We start from the raw sequence: 18,260 nt of genomic DNA on the forward strand, positions 1-18,260 counted from the left end.
AGATCGGCTCAAACCTTATAAACCAGGAGTTAACAATGGTTGCGGAGATGTGCTCACTTGATTCTGTAATTTACCCTCACCCAAAACACTTTGTAAAGCTGAGGAGGGCCCGTGGCCGTTCACCTCCTCTCCTCCCTTTACGCACCCCCCCCCAGCAGGATGAGGTAATGGGGTTGTGATTATGACATCATAGGCGGTTCAGTTGCTTGCGGGGCGGGGGGGGGGGTGAGAGGGGGGAAAGTACGGTGGTTACAGCTGGAGGACTCTCTTTAAGACAGAAAGGGAAGAAACGAGGAAACGAGCAGATGGTGTTGACGGGCGCTATATTTCCTCTTCAGGAAAAGGAAACCACCTTTTTGTTAAGTCTCAGCCACTACCACCACCTCCCACCTCAGCCAAAGTTTGTGTCCTTTTTAAAGGGACTGAATGTAGACGAAAGTAGGTGAGAGACTGGGTTTCTAGCTTTTCTGTAAATTTGAAAATTTGAATGTCAGCATCAGTGAGATAAGCCAAAAAAAAAAGGGGGGGGGGAGAGTTTTTAATGCCTTCATGTTGTGATCTCTTTGTAGGACAGAGTTTTAGATTTTTTAATTGGTTAAAAAGTAGTAATGTAAATAACTTCACTATTAACATTTAACAGCAAGCCCCCTGAAGGACATCTGTTTTTTTCTAAACATTTTGTGCCATACTCAAGTCTGGGACAAGTAAATAGCTGTGATCCTGTGATTGGCTAGAGAGCAGAATCATTCTTGGGGATCTTCAACATTGAGTTTGGGAGGGGAGGACAGAGGAACCAAGTCTAGAAACTGCAAAAGTAGAGGAAAAGTGAGGTATTAGTTAAGAAAATGGGAGTAGATAGATTTTTTTTCACTGCATATCATTTCTCCTTGGCAAAGAGAAGGAGCAGAGGCAGAAGCCATAATGTAGGAATATATATTTACCTATAATTACCCATATTATGTGCTAGGCACTGTGCTACACACTTTAAATAAATATGCATTCACATTTTTTTCTTACAATCACTAAATGAAAAAAAAATCTTATTTTGGGGCTGGGGTTGTTGCTCAGTGGTAGAGCACTTGCCTAACATTCGTGAGACACTGGGTTCAATCCTCAACACCACATAAAAATAAGTAAATAAAATTTAAAAATCTTATTTTGGTGAATGAAACCTCCTGAGGGGTTTACTGCCTATGTGGTAGGTAAAGGTTGTAACCAAAAGCCTGAGACTGTAGTCCTTGTTCTTCATTACTAGATTGCTCCGCTTTTTATTACGAACCATGTTTACTAAAGTTGAATAGTTGAGTAAAAGAAGTTGGCATTACTATTTGTAAAACATTGAAAAAAACAGAAAACACACACATCACTGCAAGTTTTCAGGTCTCATTTCAAAGGAAGGTTACATCCTCTTTCATCAAGAAGAAAATAGCCTTCCAGTGCAGCCCAATACTCCTGTCCATAATTAAATCTATTTATGCCACTTTTAGTTCTCAAGTTTTTTCACTCATGTTCTGCTATTTTTTTCCTGCTTCACTTCCTTTATTTGTCCTTGGGCCATTTCTTTAAACCCCATCTGACATCATGGGTCAGACCCCCATCTTTGGCCCCACTCCTTTCACTTTTGGTATAGGATACTACCTGGGCCCCTTTCTTGCATCCATCCGGATTCTCCAAGGGCTGGACCCAGTCACCCAGAAGATTATCCAAAGGGGTAGAATCCATCAGCTCTAAGGGGCTCTGCATTCCCTGCCTATGGAGGAAGCAGAGTAAGAGATCATACATTCATGCAGACCACTCTCCCTTTCTACCCAGTAGAATCTAACCCTTTTCAAAGTCAGGAGAAGTAAGGTGTGGCCCTCCACTCATAGAAAGAACCAGTAATAGTGAACATACCCCTGAGCCCTCCTGCCCTGTAGAGGCTGGCTGGGGGGGTCCCAGGTATGTAGGGCTCTTCTCCATTGCCTGATCTGGGCATCCCAGGAACGACGGCTGTATCTCCTGTTCTTGTTTGGTGTTTGAGGGTGAAGCCCTGGCTGTCTCTGTGCCCTGGCAACAATAAATATGGATCAGATGGAAGTCAAAGTGAAAGGACACAGCTCCCTGCTTATTACAACAAATCAGGAGTCTAGATAGAGAATTACCAGGATAGATGTAGAAGCAATACCCTCAATGCAACAAAAAAATAAATCTTCAAATCAGATTAAACACCAAACTTCACACCTCCCTAATATTCTCCTAAAAGGGTAAATTACATATAACTTCCTCTGACGTTAACATACAAGACAATATATGACATCTTTAAAATAAAATACCTCCTATGTTTTCACATTTTTTGGTATGCATACATATAAACATAATTTGTCAAGTATGTTTCAATTAGCCAACTTGGCTGGAGGCATGGGGTGTTGGTCAAAATTTTAGGGAGGAAAACAACCTCATTAGGAAACATGGATAAAGCTGTAGAAGGCCTTATAGGCGAAGTACAACATTTTCTCTTTGAGAAAAAATCTCAGAAACCTATTTTGGGACTATATTACAGGAGAATTAATAATACCGCAACATTGTCAGAGCACTCAGATTCTCTCATCTCTCTATCACCTGACATTGATCCACTGGTTGATACTCTTGTGACCACCCACAACTATACTCACTTGGGGACCTGCTGTAGAAAGCACCGGTAACCAGGTGTGCACTTGCCATAATCTATCTGCTTTTGCCTCCTCTGCAAAACAACTTCATCTGTCTCTACTTCCCACCTGCAGGAAAGCATACAGTGACCCACAAAGTGTGATTATAGTCATTAAGACAGAAATCAATGTATTCCACACTCCCTTACTCCCCAGCCTGATTTTCAAGCTTACCTGGCATGACAAGGCTCTGTGCTGACTGCCACACTTACCATCTCTATTCTAGAGAACAGAGACTCTTCACACACCTCTTTTCTGGTGAAGCAATTTCTACAGATGAAAAGGGATTCGGATAAAAACCAGCTGACTAGTTTGCACCTCTCAGCCACTATTAACACTAAGATCCTGACATCAGGTGAAGTTTACATATTTTTTTCTTTGATAGTGGGGATTTAACCCAGGGGTCTTTACCTCTGAGCGAGGGAGCTTGCTTTCTCTCTTTCTTTCTTTATTTTTGGAACTGGGGATCAAACCCAGGGCTTTGCAAATGCAAGGCAGACGCTTTGCCACTAAGCTACATCCCAGCCCTTTTTAATATTTAAAGATTTTTTTTAGTTGTTGATGGACCTTTATTTAATTTATTTATATATGGTGCTGAGAATTGAACCCAGTGCCTCACGCATGCCAGGCAAGCTCACTACTGCTCAGCCCCAGCCCTACATTTGGTTTTTGAGACAGGTTTTTTTTAAAGTTGTTGAGGCTGGTCTAAGAACTTGACATTTTCCTGCCTTAGCATGCTGAATTGCTGGGATTACAGGCATATACGCCATCACTCCTGGTTAAAATTTGTATTTCTGACTTTTTTTTTCCCCTCAAAGTGTGGTCTGCTAACCATCTGCATGGGTGGCACCTGGTGGCCTTGATAATTCCTGGGCCCCACTCTATACCTATTGAATCTTCATTTTAGGGGTCTACGTTTTAAAGAGTTTTAAACAATTTTTAATTATGAAAAATTTCAAATATACGCTGAAGTAAAAAGTATAACACAATGCCTCGCTACTCAAAATATGGTCCTGGGACCAGAGACATCAACATTAGCTGGGAACTTGTTAGAAGTGCAGAACCTTGGGCTAAAATCCAGATCCACTGAATCAGAATCTGCATTTTAAGAGTATCCCTAGGTGATTAGTATACACATTAAATATTAAGAAGCACTAAAATAATGGACATCTCCACCCACACCATCATCCAACATTCCTGACCAATTTTGTCTCATCAATACCTACCCCAACCCTAACAGGATTGTTTAAATGTAAATCCCTAATATTACGAATTTCCAGAGCTGGGGAGTGGAGCTCACTGATACAGGGCTCTCCTAAGCGTACTCTAGGTTCAATTCTTGCCACCGCAAAATAAATAAGTAAAATATTTTTTCAAAATATTACCTTGTCAATATTTAAACTTTCATAAACTGACAAAATTTAAGGTCCTTTGGGCTGTGGTAAGAATTAAAGGAGATGATTCAATTTCTTTCTCTAAAAAGGATTTTCTATCTACCCACCTAGTATCTCTGAGATGCTGTGCACTAAAATCGGATAACAAGGAAAGCTCTCAGAAAGAACCAATGCCGCTCAACATAAACACACCTGTCACGCCCCAACATCCGCCGCCCTGGCGGCAAATGTTCCATCTTCAGCGGAAGGCTAGTAAAACCAAAGAGGAACGATACAAGAAAGAAGCAAGGAAAAATAAACACTTCCACTCAAATTAATCTTTCCTAGTATTAGCCTAAGCGAACGGTCATCGCTAGCGAGCCGCAATTTAAATCTCCCGGGGTTGGCCGGGTCTAGGGAATAGTGAGTACGGGGAGGGTGTGGCGATTGGCCAGAGATAGAGCCAATGGTGCGCTGAGTTCCTAGCAAGGCAAAGCTTACTTAGCAGCTTTGCGAACGCTGGTGGGCCAATTGCTTTCTTGCTGTGGCTCTGGGGCGGGACAAATATCGCCACTTCCAGAGAAAGCTCACGCCTCCGGGTGATGGATGAGCAAAACTATTGGCTGTGATGGAAAGGGTGGAGTCTTGAAGGCGCGCGAAGATTGGCTGACGCAACTTACAGGCGGGCCGGGATAGGTTGCTGGGTGGGCGGAAGATTTGAATGATCCAGCCTGTGGCTGTTGGTATTTACTCGAGCTAAACCTCCCCCTGCTGCGGAGAGAAGTTGCTAGAACCTGTCCTCATCCTATCGAGTCGAGCGAGAAGCAGAACCCGTAGGTAGTCCGGTTTACTGGCTGTTTTCCTCAGATTTTCCTATCGTTCTCTCGAATCTTCGCTTGTATCCAGTCACTGCCCACTTTCCTTTCTCCTGAAAGTAAGTCTGACTCTACGTAAGCACTAGCGGTTTCTACCACAGGGTCACTGAGACCTGGTTCTTCCGGTAGGGTCTGTTCAGGCCAGAGGTCCGAATGGGCATTATCGCGAGTTAGGAGTCCCGAGTTTCTTCCGGTTAGAAGTGTGAAGCTGTGTGGCCCCAAACAAATCAAAGCCCTCTCTTCGTCCCATCTTTAAAGTCCTCAGATTGCGCCTCCTCGGTAAATTAAAATTTCAACAAAAAGGCCTCGTCAAGTGCGATTTAAACTTAAAACTGAGTTGTGATTCACTCTTCGGAAAGCCTCCCATCCCCCTTTGCCAATCCACTGGGCTGGATAGGGTGGAGGGTGTTGGAAAAGCTGAATGGTCTGTGATGTTCTCCTAGCAAGGTGTTTTGTTTTGTCCCCCACCCTCCTCCCATTTGTGAAGATTCAGAGACCATGTCTACAGAACTCTTTTCATCCTCAAAAGAAAAGGAAAGGTCTCGCTCAGGACCCAGTTTTAGGTCCATTCAGAGGAAGATGTTACACCTGCTCCTGGAGAGAGACTCTTCCTTTACCATCTGTCCAGGTCTCCCAATGGACAAACTCCTTGGCGATTCTGCAAATCTAAGCATTTTGTCTGGGTAAACCCACTTTTATTTTTATACCTTATCTCCTTTGCTTTACAAACAGGCTTGTTTGTTTAATTATCCTAGCTCAAAGATCAGGATTTAGGTCCCAGCTCCACTGTTGACTGTGTAACCCTTTTGAATCTCAGGCTGCTTTTCTGTGTAAAACTATCTCACTAGGATCTTGGTGGTTTTTTTTTTGGTGGTGTTGTGAATTGAACCCAGGGCTTTGTGCATCGAGGCAAACATTGTACCAGCTGAGCTGTATCCCAGCCCCCTCTCACAGGATCTTGTGGGAATCAAATAATGTAATGACTGGGTAAAGTCTGAAAATATTCTGTTATGAATTGGCTGCTTTATGCTTTATTAGCATTAATATTATTGTTATTGTTCTTGTACTTTAAATTCTGGTCATCTGGGTTCCATCCCTAGCACCACCAAAAACTAAAACAAAACAAAAAAAAAAAACCAAAAACTGGTCATGATGTTTTTATGCCTCACTAGCAAATAAGGAGAAGTATTCGAAAAGTACTAGAGACTGGAGGAAAAAAATCAAATCTATGTATTCATCATAAACTGGGTAGAGGATATGGATTCAAGATTTCACTCAGTTAATAAACTTTGGGCCTCATTAATTTTTTTTTAAATCCTGTCTCAATATCTTGGTGAAGAGAAAATGAGGCACATGATGGAGTAGAGAACAATTGAGAGATTTTTCTCAATGAAGTCTGATATTTCCAGAAAGCAATTAGATACTTTTTAGATTTTTGTGATGGTCATTGAGAGGTATTTCAAATGAAGGCTCTTTGCCTTTCAAGATATTACAACCTAATGGGAATCTTGATGTACTATTATGTCTCAACAGAGGAACTCCAAAACGTTGCCTTGAGCTTACGAATTTCAGCAGTGGGGAGACGTCTGCCACTTACCTTACCACTTCTGCAGACCTTGATGAAACTGGTAGGGAAAAGGGAGGTAAAGGCCTCAAAGGGAAGAATAACTTAAGGGAGAAGACAGGGAAGTATGATAGAAATGGAAGATGGTGAAAGTAGGTAGAGAATCTACCTGAAGAATTGGAATTTTGAGAGTAATTAGAGGATTTTTTTTTTTTTTTTTTTTTTTTTTTTTTGGTTCCAGGAAGTACCAGGAATTCAACTCTGGGGTGCTTAACCACTGAGCAATACCCCTAGTGCTTTTTAGTTTTTATTTTGAGACAGGGCCTCACTAAGTTTTTAGGGCCTTGCTAAGTTACTGAGGCTGGTTTTGAAGTTGTAATCTGCCTGAGTCAGCCTCCTGAGTTGCTGGGATTACAGGATTGTGCCATTGCACCTGGCAAGGATTTTTTTTTTTTTTTAATAAGACTGCACTTTGAATGCCTCTGGGTACATCTGCAGAGACCAAGCAACATCCCCAGCCCTTTTTTGCTTTGTTTTAAGGCAGGGCCTCACTAAGTTGCCTGGTCTGGCTTCAAATTTGCAATCCTTCTGCCTTAGCCTCCTGTGTAGCTGGGATTATAGGCGTGTGTTACTGTGCCAAGCTTAATTAGAGAATTTGAGGTGAATAATTAAGCCAATGAGAAAAGAAAAATAATAACACTAATAGGAACACTAATAAAAATAATAACATTCTACATTTGAAAAAGTTAGATAAAAGGAAATATATTTTATTGACAGATTAGTGGTACAAAAGAAAGTCCAGAAAAGTTTTGTTTCTTGGTTTAATTTCATCAGAGGCAAAGAAATCAGCATAAATAAACACTGTCAATTAATTCTTATACTTCTATAGGTCTATACCCCAAAAAATGCTTCATTACTCAACCATTCTAGCATTTCCTCTAATTTTGGATTTCCTGCATAATAACCTTTCTTTTCTACTCATGAATAAAAAAAACTCCATCACTATTTCCGAGGTTTTCTGTTTTGTTTTGTTTTTTAAAGTTTTTATGTTTGTAGATGGACAGAATGCCTTTATTTCATTTATTTTTATGTGGTGCTGGGGATGGAACCCAGTGCCTCATGCATGCTAGGCAAGTGCTCTGCCACTGAGCTACAGCTACAGCCCCTTTTTTGTTTTTTATGAGTCAAGGTCTTGCTAAGTTGCTGAGGCTGGTCTTGAACTTGTGGTTCTTCTGCCTCAGCCTCCCGAGCTGCAGGGATTACTGGTGTGTGCCACAGCTCTCCCAGCTTTTCTAGTATTTTTTCTTTGAGTAGTACATGTAAATTTTTAAGTTTCCATGAAATTATATTTTGTACCCTGATATTTTGTTCCATAAGATGGGTACCAGTTAAGAGCTTTGTGTTCTAGAGTTTAGCCTTTGAAATTAATGTGGCATACTGGTAACAAAGAAAATCAGAGGGGAAAACAGGATGCATGGACAAGAATAATGCCTCTTACTGATTCTTCATATTTGATTTCAGGTCACTTGGATTCTTTAGGGCCTCAGGAAGTACACTTAGCTAGGATGTAAGTTCTGTTGCTAAATGAACCCCATGCTTAAAATCTTACAGCACTGTTCATACAGATTTTATCTTATGCAGATTCCACATAGTATGAATTTCACTTTGGGTTTAAGTAGGCTTCAAGGCCTAAATGCTGGACTTGAACAACTTTTAAGTTTTCTAGATCTAAATAGTGGTGTTAAATGAAGGCTATTCATTTTAACCATCACACACAATCAGAATTACTTTCTTTTTTTTTTTTCCCCCACTATGCTGGGGATTGAACTCAGGGCCAAGTGGTAGACAAGTGCTCTACCACTGAGCTATACCCTGAGCTGAGTCAGAATTATCTTTCAAAAATAAAGGAAAATGGTACATGTGCTTATGAGTTGGCTTCTATTTACATGTGAAAAGTGTAAGTCTTAGTGATTAAAAGTACAAGTTATAGGGTCTAGAATGAGAGTGTCTGGATTCTAGTAGATTGCAATATTACCATCTATAACGGACAACTTTCTTAATTTCAATGGACCCCAGTTTCTTTATACAAAACATGGAAGTAATAATAGCACTTCTCAATGGGGCAGAGCACTTGCCTAGTCCCTGGGTTTGATCCCCATACCTCAGGAAAAGAAAAGAGAGGAGATAAGATAAACTTGTGCATCTTTGGTACACCTCTTTAGATGTAGTTATGCCCATGAAATGAGAGCCTTTTCCCTTGGGTCTTACTATTTACCACAGAGAATATATGTATTGTTATAGGAAGAGACTTATCTGCTAGGACTAGGGCTAGTTGGAAGAAAGGAAGGAAAAAGTTGGATGCCTCAACCCATTGACTAATTAGAGAATTTGAGGTGTTTGGGGCTTACCTAGTTGTTTGCTTTAATATACAGGAATCACCACCAGTATGCTATGAAAGGCAGCCCAGTGAGTATCTCTTTTTGGGTTTGTTTCTTGGGGGGGATGCAGAGGGTTTCAAATTAACTCATGGCTCAAGGATGCTGGATGTTCTCAGCAAAAAATGTCTTTTAGGCACAGCTGCTTTGTAGCACTCCCAATGCTTTGGACCATGGCCATAAAAAGAAAGATGCAATGTGTAGTTTAACTGCAAATAAAGAAAATGTGAGTATTTAATGGAAATATAGTTACATTCTATATTTATTCATTATTATTATCATTATGATACTGGGGATTGAACCTAGGTGTGTGCTTTACTACTAAGCTACATCACCAGCCCTTTTTTAAATTTTTAATTTTGGGCAGGGTCTTACAACATTGCTGAGACTGACCTTGAATTTGGGATTCTCCTGTCTCAGTCTCCAGATTAGCTGAGATTACAGGCATGCACCACCTTTCCCAGCTCTATATTATTATTTTATTCCTTTGAGAGAAGCAACTTACTGGTTTTGGGAGACCTATAGCTATTTATATCTCAGTATGCTAGACAAGCAAATTATATCACCATAGGTGGAGAAAAATCTTTGTAATTTTTTTTCCCCCTGTTAAAACAAGAATCCTAAATCCAAATCCTCCATAGCAGGAGTTCTTGATTACTCATATTCCGTTGATTACATTAAGGACAAACATTGTTGTTACCATTGTGTAAAGAATTTATTTCTTAAGCTGGGTATGGTGGTGAATGTTTGCAATATCAGCTACTCATATAACTGAAACAGGAGGACTATAAGTGTGAGGCCAGTCTCAACAACTCAGTAAGACCCTGTGTTAAAAGTAAAAAAGAAAAACGTTGATAGTGATAACATGCATAACTCGTTCAAAGATTCTTTTCTTTTTAAAATATTTTTTAGTTGTAGATAGACAGAATACCTTTATTTTATTTATTTCTATATGGTGCTGAGGATTGAACCAGTGCCTCACATGTGCCAGGCAAGTTCTCCAACACTGAGCTACAACCCCAGCCCTCAAAGATTCTTTACATGGAGTTTTATTTATTTGTATAGATATTTATTTACTTGGTACTGGGATTGAACCCAGGGTTCTTTACCACTGAGTTACATCCCAGTCCATTTATTTATTTTTTATTTTGAGACAGAGTCTAAGTTGCTGAGACTGGCCTCAAACTTACAATTCTGCCTTGATCTCCTGAGTCTATGAGATTACAGGCTTGTGCCACTGTATCTGGCTCCATCATCATCATCATCATCATCATTATTATTTTCTAATTTGTGGATTGAGAATTGAACCTAGGGGTTTGCTATGCTAGGCAAGAACTCTAAATTTAATTTTTTTATTTTGAGACCAGATCTCCCTAAATTGTCCAGGTGACCTCAAACTGTGATCTTCCTACCTCAGACTCCCAAGTAGCTGAGATTACAAATGAGAGTACTGCACCCAACCACTTTATTTTTAGTGCTAAGGATTGATAATGCTGAGGACTGAACTATGCTAAGAGCATGTTGTATCACTAGCTATATCCCTTTAGTCCCTATTCTGAAGAAGTCATAGTTTTTTCTGTCTAAGCCTTTGACCATCTTTCAGATCCATGTTGAAATTTTCCTATCCTAGATACCTAGTCACTAAAATAATTGTGTAATTAATCCCCTTCCTTTTTTTTTTTTTTTTTTTTCTAAACTACCTTCCATCCCTTCTCCCAGGGTCACTGTGCATAAAAGAGTTGTTGTTTTGTTACACTGACAAAGATATGTTCATGTTTTTGGCTGTTCTATTCAGATTTTTATTGATTTAATACTGTCCTTCTAATCTCCCTTTATAATCAATCACTTTTTTTTTTTTTTTTTTTTTTTTTTTTGAGATTGACTCTCACTATGTTGTCCAAGCATGCCTCCTTGGATCAAATGATTCTTGGGCCTCAGCCTCTCGATTACCTGGTACTATAGGTGTATGCCACCAGGCCTAGTTTATAATCAGTTTTTCCCTGCAATGTGCTAGAGACTGAACTCAGGGCCTTACATGTGCTAGGCAAGCACTATAATACTGAGTTTTACACCCAGACTTTTTTAAAAACTTTTTTTTGAGACAGGATCTTGCAGAGTTGCCCAGACTAGCCTTGAACTTAATGTCCTTCTGTGTCAGTCTCCCAAGTTGCTGGGATTACAGGTGTGTGCCTATCGTGCCTGGCCTTATAAACACTTTTTGAAATCTTACCATCTTCTTCCCAAGCAGGTTCTCCTCAACTCCTCAATTCTTTTGTTTGTGATGATAAAATTAATATCCTACAAGCAAATCTAGGTGCCAGACATCAAATTCAAACTATTATTTGCATCTTCAGGGTATACATTTAATGATTACATTTGATGTGTTTCATGAGGGTTATTCATAGTTTGATTAGACAAAATGTTTTTGGCAGGACCCAATTAATATGTCTCTTCCTCCAGCCAACATAGTTTTTCTTATGCAGGATAAAAACACTTTTAAGGCCTTGGAGTGGCAGACACCCAGGAACCTGAGGTTTCAAAAAAGATCAGGAGGTCCTTACATGTCTTCCCCTTCTGTGCTGGTGAGTCATTGAATATCATCATTAAGGGTAGGTTGGGGTATTATGAGCTATAGATAGCAGATTGTGACCCTTGACTTTTTTTAATCTGGCTGTGTGAGACAGGGGTAGACAAGTAAAGTTTGAACAGAGAGGAAAGAGCTTTATTTCCTTCAATCATTTTATTTAATTTTTTTTTTTATATTGGGTATTGAACTTTGGGGCATTTTACCATCAAGCTACAACCTCAATCCTTTTAATGTTTTTATTTTGGGATTGGGTCTTGCTAAGTTGCTAAAGGTCTTGTCACATTGCCCAGGCTGACCTCAAACTTGGGACCCTTCTACCTCAGTTGTTATGCACCGCCATGATTGGCTTCTTTTCTTTCCTTTCTTTGAGATAGGGCTTGCTGTGTTTCCCAGGCCGAGTTTGAACTCCTGGGCTCAATCACTCCTACCTCAGCCTCCCAAGTACTGGGTTACAGGCATGAATGACTGAAGGACCATGCCTGGTGACAGTACCTTATTCTTTTTTTTTGATACTGGGGATTGAACCCAGGAGCACTTAACCAATGAGCTACATCCCCAGCCCCCTTTTTTTTTTTTGAGACAGGGTCTCATTAAGTTGCTTAGTCCTTGCTAAGTTGCTAAGGCTGGCCCCAAACTTGTGATCCTCCTGCCTTAGCCTCCCAAGCCACTGGATTTACAGGCATGTACCACCGCACCTGGATATATTTTGTTTTTTGAAGAACTGCCATACTATTCATAGTGACTATACCACTTTACATTCCTACCTGTAGTGCATAAGCACCTATTGTCCTTATAATACTCATTTTAATGGGTATAAAGTGGTATCTCCTTTTGATTTACATTTTGATTTCTCTGCTAAATATGTTGAGTATCTTTTGCTATGCTGTCAGGCTACGTATATGTCTTCTTTGAAATGTCTATTCAAATCCTATTTGTTTTTGTTGAGTTCTAGGAGTACTTTATATATTCTGATGTTAATTCCTCGTTGGATATATGATTTGCAAATATTTTCTCTCATTTTTTGGGTTTTCTTTTAATAATATCCTTTGGACTGGGGGTATAGCTCAGTCTTAGAACGTTTGCCTAGTATTCCCAGGCTCTGAGTTTAAGTCTTACCCCCCCCCCAAAAAAAATTAACAAAATGTAAATCCTTTAAATAAAGATAATGTCCTTCAATGCATAAAATCTTTTACTTACTTACTTTTTTATACTGGGATTGACCAAGGGATACTCTATCACTGAGCTTTATCTATAGCACTTTTTATGTTTTGAGACAGGTTCTATCTAAGTTGTCCAGGCTGGCTTTATACTTATGATCCTCCTGTCTCAGTATCCCAAGTCACTGGAATTACAGGTGTACACCACCACAAATGGATCGGTTAATTTTTTATATGGTGTAAGGTAAAGGTCCTAAATAGGTTTTAATATTGTTGTTATCCTTGACAGGACAATGGAAAGTTTGCAGAAAGTGAAATGAAATATCTGGGCAGTCCCATTACTACAGTTCCAACATTAGATAAAATTCCAAAACTTGAGGACCAGGTAGCAGAGATTTCAAATGTGTTGATGGAATTTTCCCTAGAAGATCAAGAAGGCACTGAGGTATGCTGCTCCCTAATGATATATTTGTGTTTCTTCATTCTTTTTTGGTACTGAAGATTGAATCCAGGGGTGCTTTACCACACTACAAAGCTACAAAATAACCCTTTTTATTTTTTTATTTTGAGATAGGGTCATGCTAAGTTGCTGAGGCAGGCCTTGAACCATGATTCTTCTGCCTCACCCTCTTGAGTTGTCTGGATTACAGGCCTGTGCCAACATACCCAGCTCTTCATTCTTTCTCTCTCTCTCTCTTTTTTTTTTTTTTGGCACCAGGGATTGAACCTGGGAGTGCTAAATTACTGAGTCACATCCTCCAGCACTCACGTGCGCGGGCGCACGTGCTCTCACTCTCTCTCTCTCTTTTTTATCCCCCCAGAGGGTCTTTCTAAGTTGCTTTGGGCCTCACTTCTTGAGGCTGGCTTTGAACTTGGGATCCTCTTGCCTCTGCTTCCTGAGTTGCTGGGATTACAAGTGTGCATCACCATGCCTGGCTTCATTCTTTTTTGCATAAACAACATTGCATGCCTAAAATTTTGCAGTCATTGTACTAAATGTTAGGGCTGCAGAGATCAAGAAGATATAATCTTAAGACAGGTGACTTTGGAGACTGAGGCAGGAAGATCTTAAGTTCAAGGACAGTTTCAGCAATGTAGCAAGACCCTGTCTCAAATAAGAAATAAAAAGGGCTTGGGGTGTAGATCAGTGATAGAACGACTCTGGGTTCAATCTCCTGTAACCCTCCCTAATAATCATAAAATAATAGAAACTAATAGAAGGGAAATTTTATTTTCACAGCAGGGATATTTAGTTAAGAATAGGGTGTTGAACTAAACTGTTCCTAGATTGTGGGATCTTATATGAAAAGCTGGGAAAGTCCTAGACAAACTGAGATAAAGTTGGTTATCCTAGTTCTGAAGGGTAACATACATGACAAGTAGAAGCAAGAGTGTACCTTGATAAGAGTATGTGGCATGTAGAAAGTTCCCAGTGTTGGAAAGTTCTTTGGGTTTTCAAGGACATGAGAAGCCAATGTGAGTGAGGGGAGATTTGCATGAGTTGGGAAAAAAAAGGTAGTCAGGAGGCAGGACATAAAGGGCTTTTTAGACCATGGTGAATGTTTAGGTTTTATTCTAAGTACAGTTGGACACTATTGGGGGCGGTATTAAGCAGGAATAGAATATGCTCTGATTTTTGTTTTATGAACACCATTCTCAATGCTAGATGGGGAATAATGGGTAAAAAATTAAGTTGGAAATAGTAAGAGAAGGAAGCTTTGCTATACTCCTGGCAAGAGTTGGTGGTAAGCTAGGTGTGGTGGTGTTAGTTCCAGCTAATGGAGAGGCTGAGGCAGGAGGATCACTTGAACCCATGAATTCAAGACCAGCCTGACCAACACAGTGAGACCCCATCTCAATAAAAAAAAAAAAAAAAAAAAAAAAATTAGCAGGGGCTGGGGTTTTAGCTCAGTGGTAGAGTGCTTGCCTAGCATGTGTGAGGCCCTGGGTTTAATCCCCAGCACCACATTAAAAAACTAAATAAACAATAAAAGTATTGTGCCCATCTAAAACTAAAACTATTTTTTAAAAAAATGGCAATAGCCTGAACTAAGGTAGAGGCTATAGAGGCAGAGAAATGGATGAATTCAGAATATATTTTAGAGGATAGACTCAACAGAATTTAATAGGTTGGATGTGGGCTGTGCAAGAAGGAGGAGATTAAATATAACTTTAAACATGTTAAGTTTGACAGTTTTTTTAAAAAATATTTTTAGTTGTAGATGGACACAATACCTTTATTTTGTTTATTTAGTTTTATGTGGTGCTGAGGATTGAACCCAGAACCTCACACATGTTGGGCAAGCACTCTACCACTGAGCTTCAACCCCGGCCCCAAGTTTGATAGGTTTTGATTCAAAGAGAAAACAGAAGCAATCAGAACAAAACTACCTTCTTTTCTTGCCAAATATACCAAATTATCTGCTTTGATACTTACATAATCTTCTATTCTACAGATATCCCTGCTCCTATCTAAAGCTCTCCCTTCGTACCACATCCTATTCATTCTATTTTTGGAGGATACAGTAAGGAGCACACCAACACAATAGAATGCTACTCTCATGGAGCTTACATTCTAGACAAGAGGAAACAAATAAACATGTATAAAATGGCAGATGCTAAAAATACTCTGATGGTAAAGCAGGCAAGGAGGAGTATCTGAGCCAGGCATGGTGGCACATGCCTGTAATCCCAGTGGCAGAAGGATCGCGAGTTCAAAGCTAGGCTCAGCAACTTAGCAAGGCCCTAGGCAACTCAGTGAGACTCTGTCTCTAAATAAAATGTAAAAAAAAAAGGGGCTAGAGATGTGGCTCAGTGGTAAACCACTGCTGGATTCCATCCTTGGTTCAAAAAAAAAAAAAAAAAAAAAAAAGGAGTATCTTGATTGGGGTTGGGTAGGGCTAGAGTTGATTTTTCAGTATGTTAGATCAGAAAAGACCTCGTAAGAGTGACATTTGAGCAGACACCTGAAGGAGCAAGGGAGCCAAACAAACAAAAACGGTGAGTATGGGAGTTATTTCAGCCAGAAGAAAAAGCAAGTGCAATCTACACTCTATATACCTGAGCTTGGCACATTTGGGAATAGTAAGATCAGTGTGATTGGAGCAAAGTGAACTAGTGGAGAATGGTAAAAAATGTGGGCAAGATAAAATTAGGAGGACAGGTCATGTAGGTCTTTTTAAGTCATTGCAAAGAATACAGAAATGCTTGAGGCTGTTGGAAGCATCTTTCTACTCTTACTTTATTTTTATTTCCTGTATTAATTTTCCCTTCTTCTAGATTAATAGTTCTCAAGTTTTTTGGTTTTGGGACTCCCTTACAATTTTTTTTTCTCCCCCCACTCCTTTACAATCTTAAAAATTATTGAGAACCCCTTGCCTTGTATTTGATCTTAGGAGAAAAGCATTAAAAAAATTTTTTAAAAATATTTTTTAGTTGTAGTTTACACAATACCCTTATTTTATTTATTTATTTTTATGTGGTGCTGAGGATTGAACCCAGGGCCTCAAACATACTAAGTGAGCATTCTACTGCTCAGCCATAACCCCAGCGCGCATTAAATTTTATATATTGAATATGATGTTTACTATAGGTTTCTTGAGATTCCCTTCATCAGGTTGAGGATGTCTCTTTGTATTCCTAATTTGCTGAGAGATTTTTAGCAGGAACAGGTATTTAGATTTTGTCAAAGGCTTTCTCTGCGACTATTGAGACAAACATGAGTTTCCTTTTAATCTGTTAATATTATGAATTACATTGCTTGATATTCAAAGATTAAAACAATCTTGTGGGATGGGAAAATAACTCAGCTGGTAGAGTGCTTGTCTTGCATGCACTTAGGCCCTGGGTTCAATCTCCAGCACCACACACACACACAAAAATCTTGCAAGCCTGGTGCAGTGTGCTATGTAGTCTCAGTTCTTTGGGAGATTGAGGCAAGAGGATTACAAGTTTGAGGTCAGCCTAGACAACTTAATGAGACCGTGTTTCAAAATAAAAATTATTTATTTATTTATTTTTAAATTAATAATTTTTATTTATTAAGATACCATAAATAGAGGAAACACAAGCCATAGAATGCAAGATGTTTGAAATGCATTATGCGATAAAGGATTTGTATACAGAATATATAGAAAGGACACCAAGAAATAATTGAATCTAGAGAACAAATTTTTAAAAAGGGACCAAAAAAAAAAAAACTTTGAAAGGTGCTGCAGTCTGGCTGGGCACAATTTAGGAGCCACTTGTCAAAAGAAACGAACTTTATTTTTAGAACCACACACGTCAAACAAAACAGCTCCTCAGGAAAACCTTCAGAGCCCAACTGCCACCACCGGCTTCCCACAAGCCTCTCACACAACCACCAGCCTCTCCACCTCCCACAATCCTCCTGCTCTTGAGGCCAATTGGCTGGGTCGTGTGGGCGGAGCCAAAAAAGTCCCCCAATGAGCAGCTCCGTGGTCTGAAAGGGCAGAGAAACAGCCCAATGAGCATCACCGCAGAGGAGCCAATCAGCTAGATGTTGCTGGGGCCGCTGTGAGCCAATCATCAGCTGGCAGTCTGAAAGTTTGCTGGGGCCCCTTCGGCTGTGGCTCTCAACATCTCCCCCTCTCTGTTTAAACAACAAGCATGTGGCTTAGGGACCGTGCCTGCCTTAGGTTGTCCAATAGTACATATGGTCCTTACCCGTTATCGGATGAGCTGACCTTAAGGCGTCAGCCTCCTGTCATAGGTTGGTACCATTGCAATTGGATCTTACCCGTCACTGACTACCGGTCCAGTATACAGCCACACCTGTGGAGAGGTCTTTGTACCAGCCGGGGGGGGGGGGTGAGGTTCTTTGCCTCACCTCTGTTGGCCCCCAAATTTTAGCTGAACGGTCATGACAAGCAGAAGGGAGAAAGATACACCAAGCCAATTGACGGCTCCTTTTGGAAAAATTGTACCACCGATGACATCATCAGCAAAAATACCCCAACACTACCACAAGTCGCTGCACCAACAGATAGTTCACAATGCATACAGGTGAGTTCACAATGCATACAAGTGATACATAGTCCAGGCAAGTTCTGCAAGCAGTTCAGTGATGGCTATTGCAGAAGCTGTAGATTGGTTTTATTTTTGTCTTCACCGGCACTGGGTTGAAGATAGGAATTCTGGCAATAATGGCTAAAGAAAAAATTATGTAACATTCCAGGAGGCACTAAAAGAAAACAATTTTCTTAACAATTTACATTATCTTGAAGAGAATTATTAAATATAATGAAAAGGAAAGGTGAAAGTAAACAAACAGATCTGTTAACCTCCTTTTTTGTTCACATGTTAAAACAATCCTTAACAGTTATTTACCCAATTTAAATTAAACCATTTAAATCACATGAATAAAAAAAAATATTTGGATCCATTTTTTCATGAGTGTTCATCATATATGATATATAGACATACGTACATTAAACATAACACAAAACACAAGTGTGCACACATAATATAATACATACAACACATAACATAATAGTAAAGGCCTTATAACTTTTTACAGGTGAAATCTCCATTGCAATGTTTAAAAACTCTAGTCAAAAAAT

General features: G+C 39.7%; 2 protein-coding genes across 2 annotated transcripts in view; one reads left to right on the top strand and one right to left on the bottom strand.

The window, feature by feature from the left end:
- Positions 1-743: 743 nt before the first annotated feature.
- LOC308655161 (oocyte-specific histone RNA stem-loop-binding protein 2-like) lies at positions 744-2,902 on the bottom strand (the record flags this gene model as incomplete). The annotated part of the gene is made up of 5 exons (XM_081305013.1): positions 744-806; positions 1,639-1,750; positions 1,894-2,046; positions 2,652-2,756; positions 2,862-2,902. 5 exons carry the CDS (start codon positions 2,900-2,902, stop codon positions 744-746), a joined length of 474 nt encoding a protein of 157 aa, XP_081161139.1.
- A 2,531-nt stretch (positions 2,903-5,433) lies between these two features.
- CDC25C (cell division cycle 25C) overlaps positions 5,434-18,260 on the top strand; it is a gene marked incomplete at both ends in the record, with an annotated part of 28,006 nt that continues 15,179 nt past the window's right edge. Inside the window, 7 exon segments of the mRNA XM_081309601.1 lie at positions 5,434-5,618; positions 6,469-6,578; positions 8,021-8,066; positions 8,932-8,965; positions 9,071-9,160; positions 11,418-11,516; positions 12,968-13,123. Of these exon segments, the coding sequence (XP_081165727.1) occupies positions 5,434-5,618; positions 6,469-6,578; positions 8,021-8,066; positions 8,932-8,965; positions 9,071-9,160; positions 11,418-11,516; positions 12,968-13,123 (720 nt within the window).

Source organism: Spermophilus citellus (genome assembly GCF_964194105.1).
Source record: "Spermophilus citellus genome assembly, chromosome: 1".
Classification (NCBI taxonomy): Eukaryota; Metazoa; Chordata; class Mammalia; order Rodentia; family Sciuridae; genus Spermophilus; species Spermophilus citellus.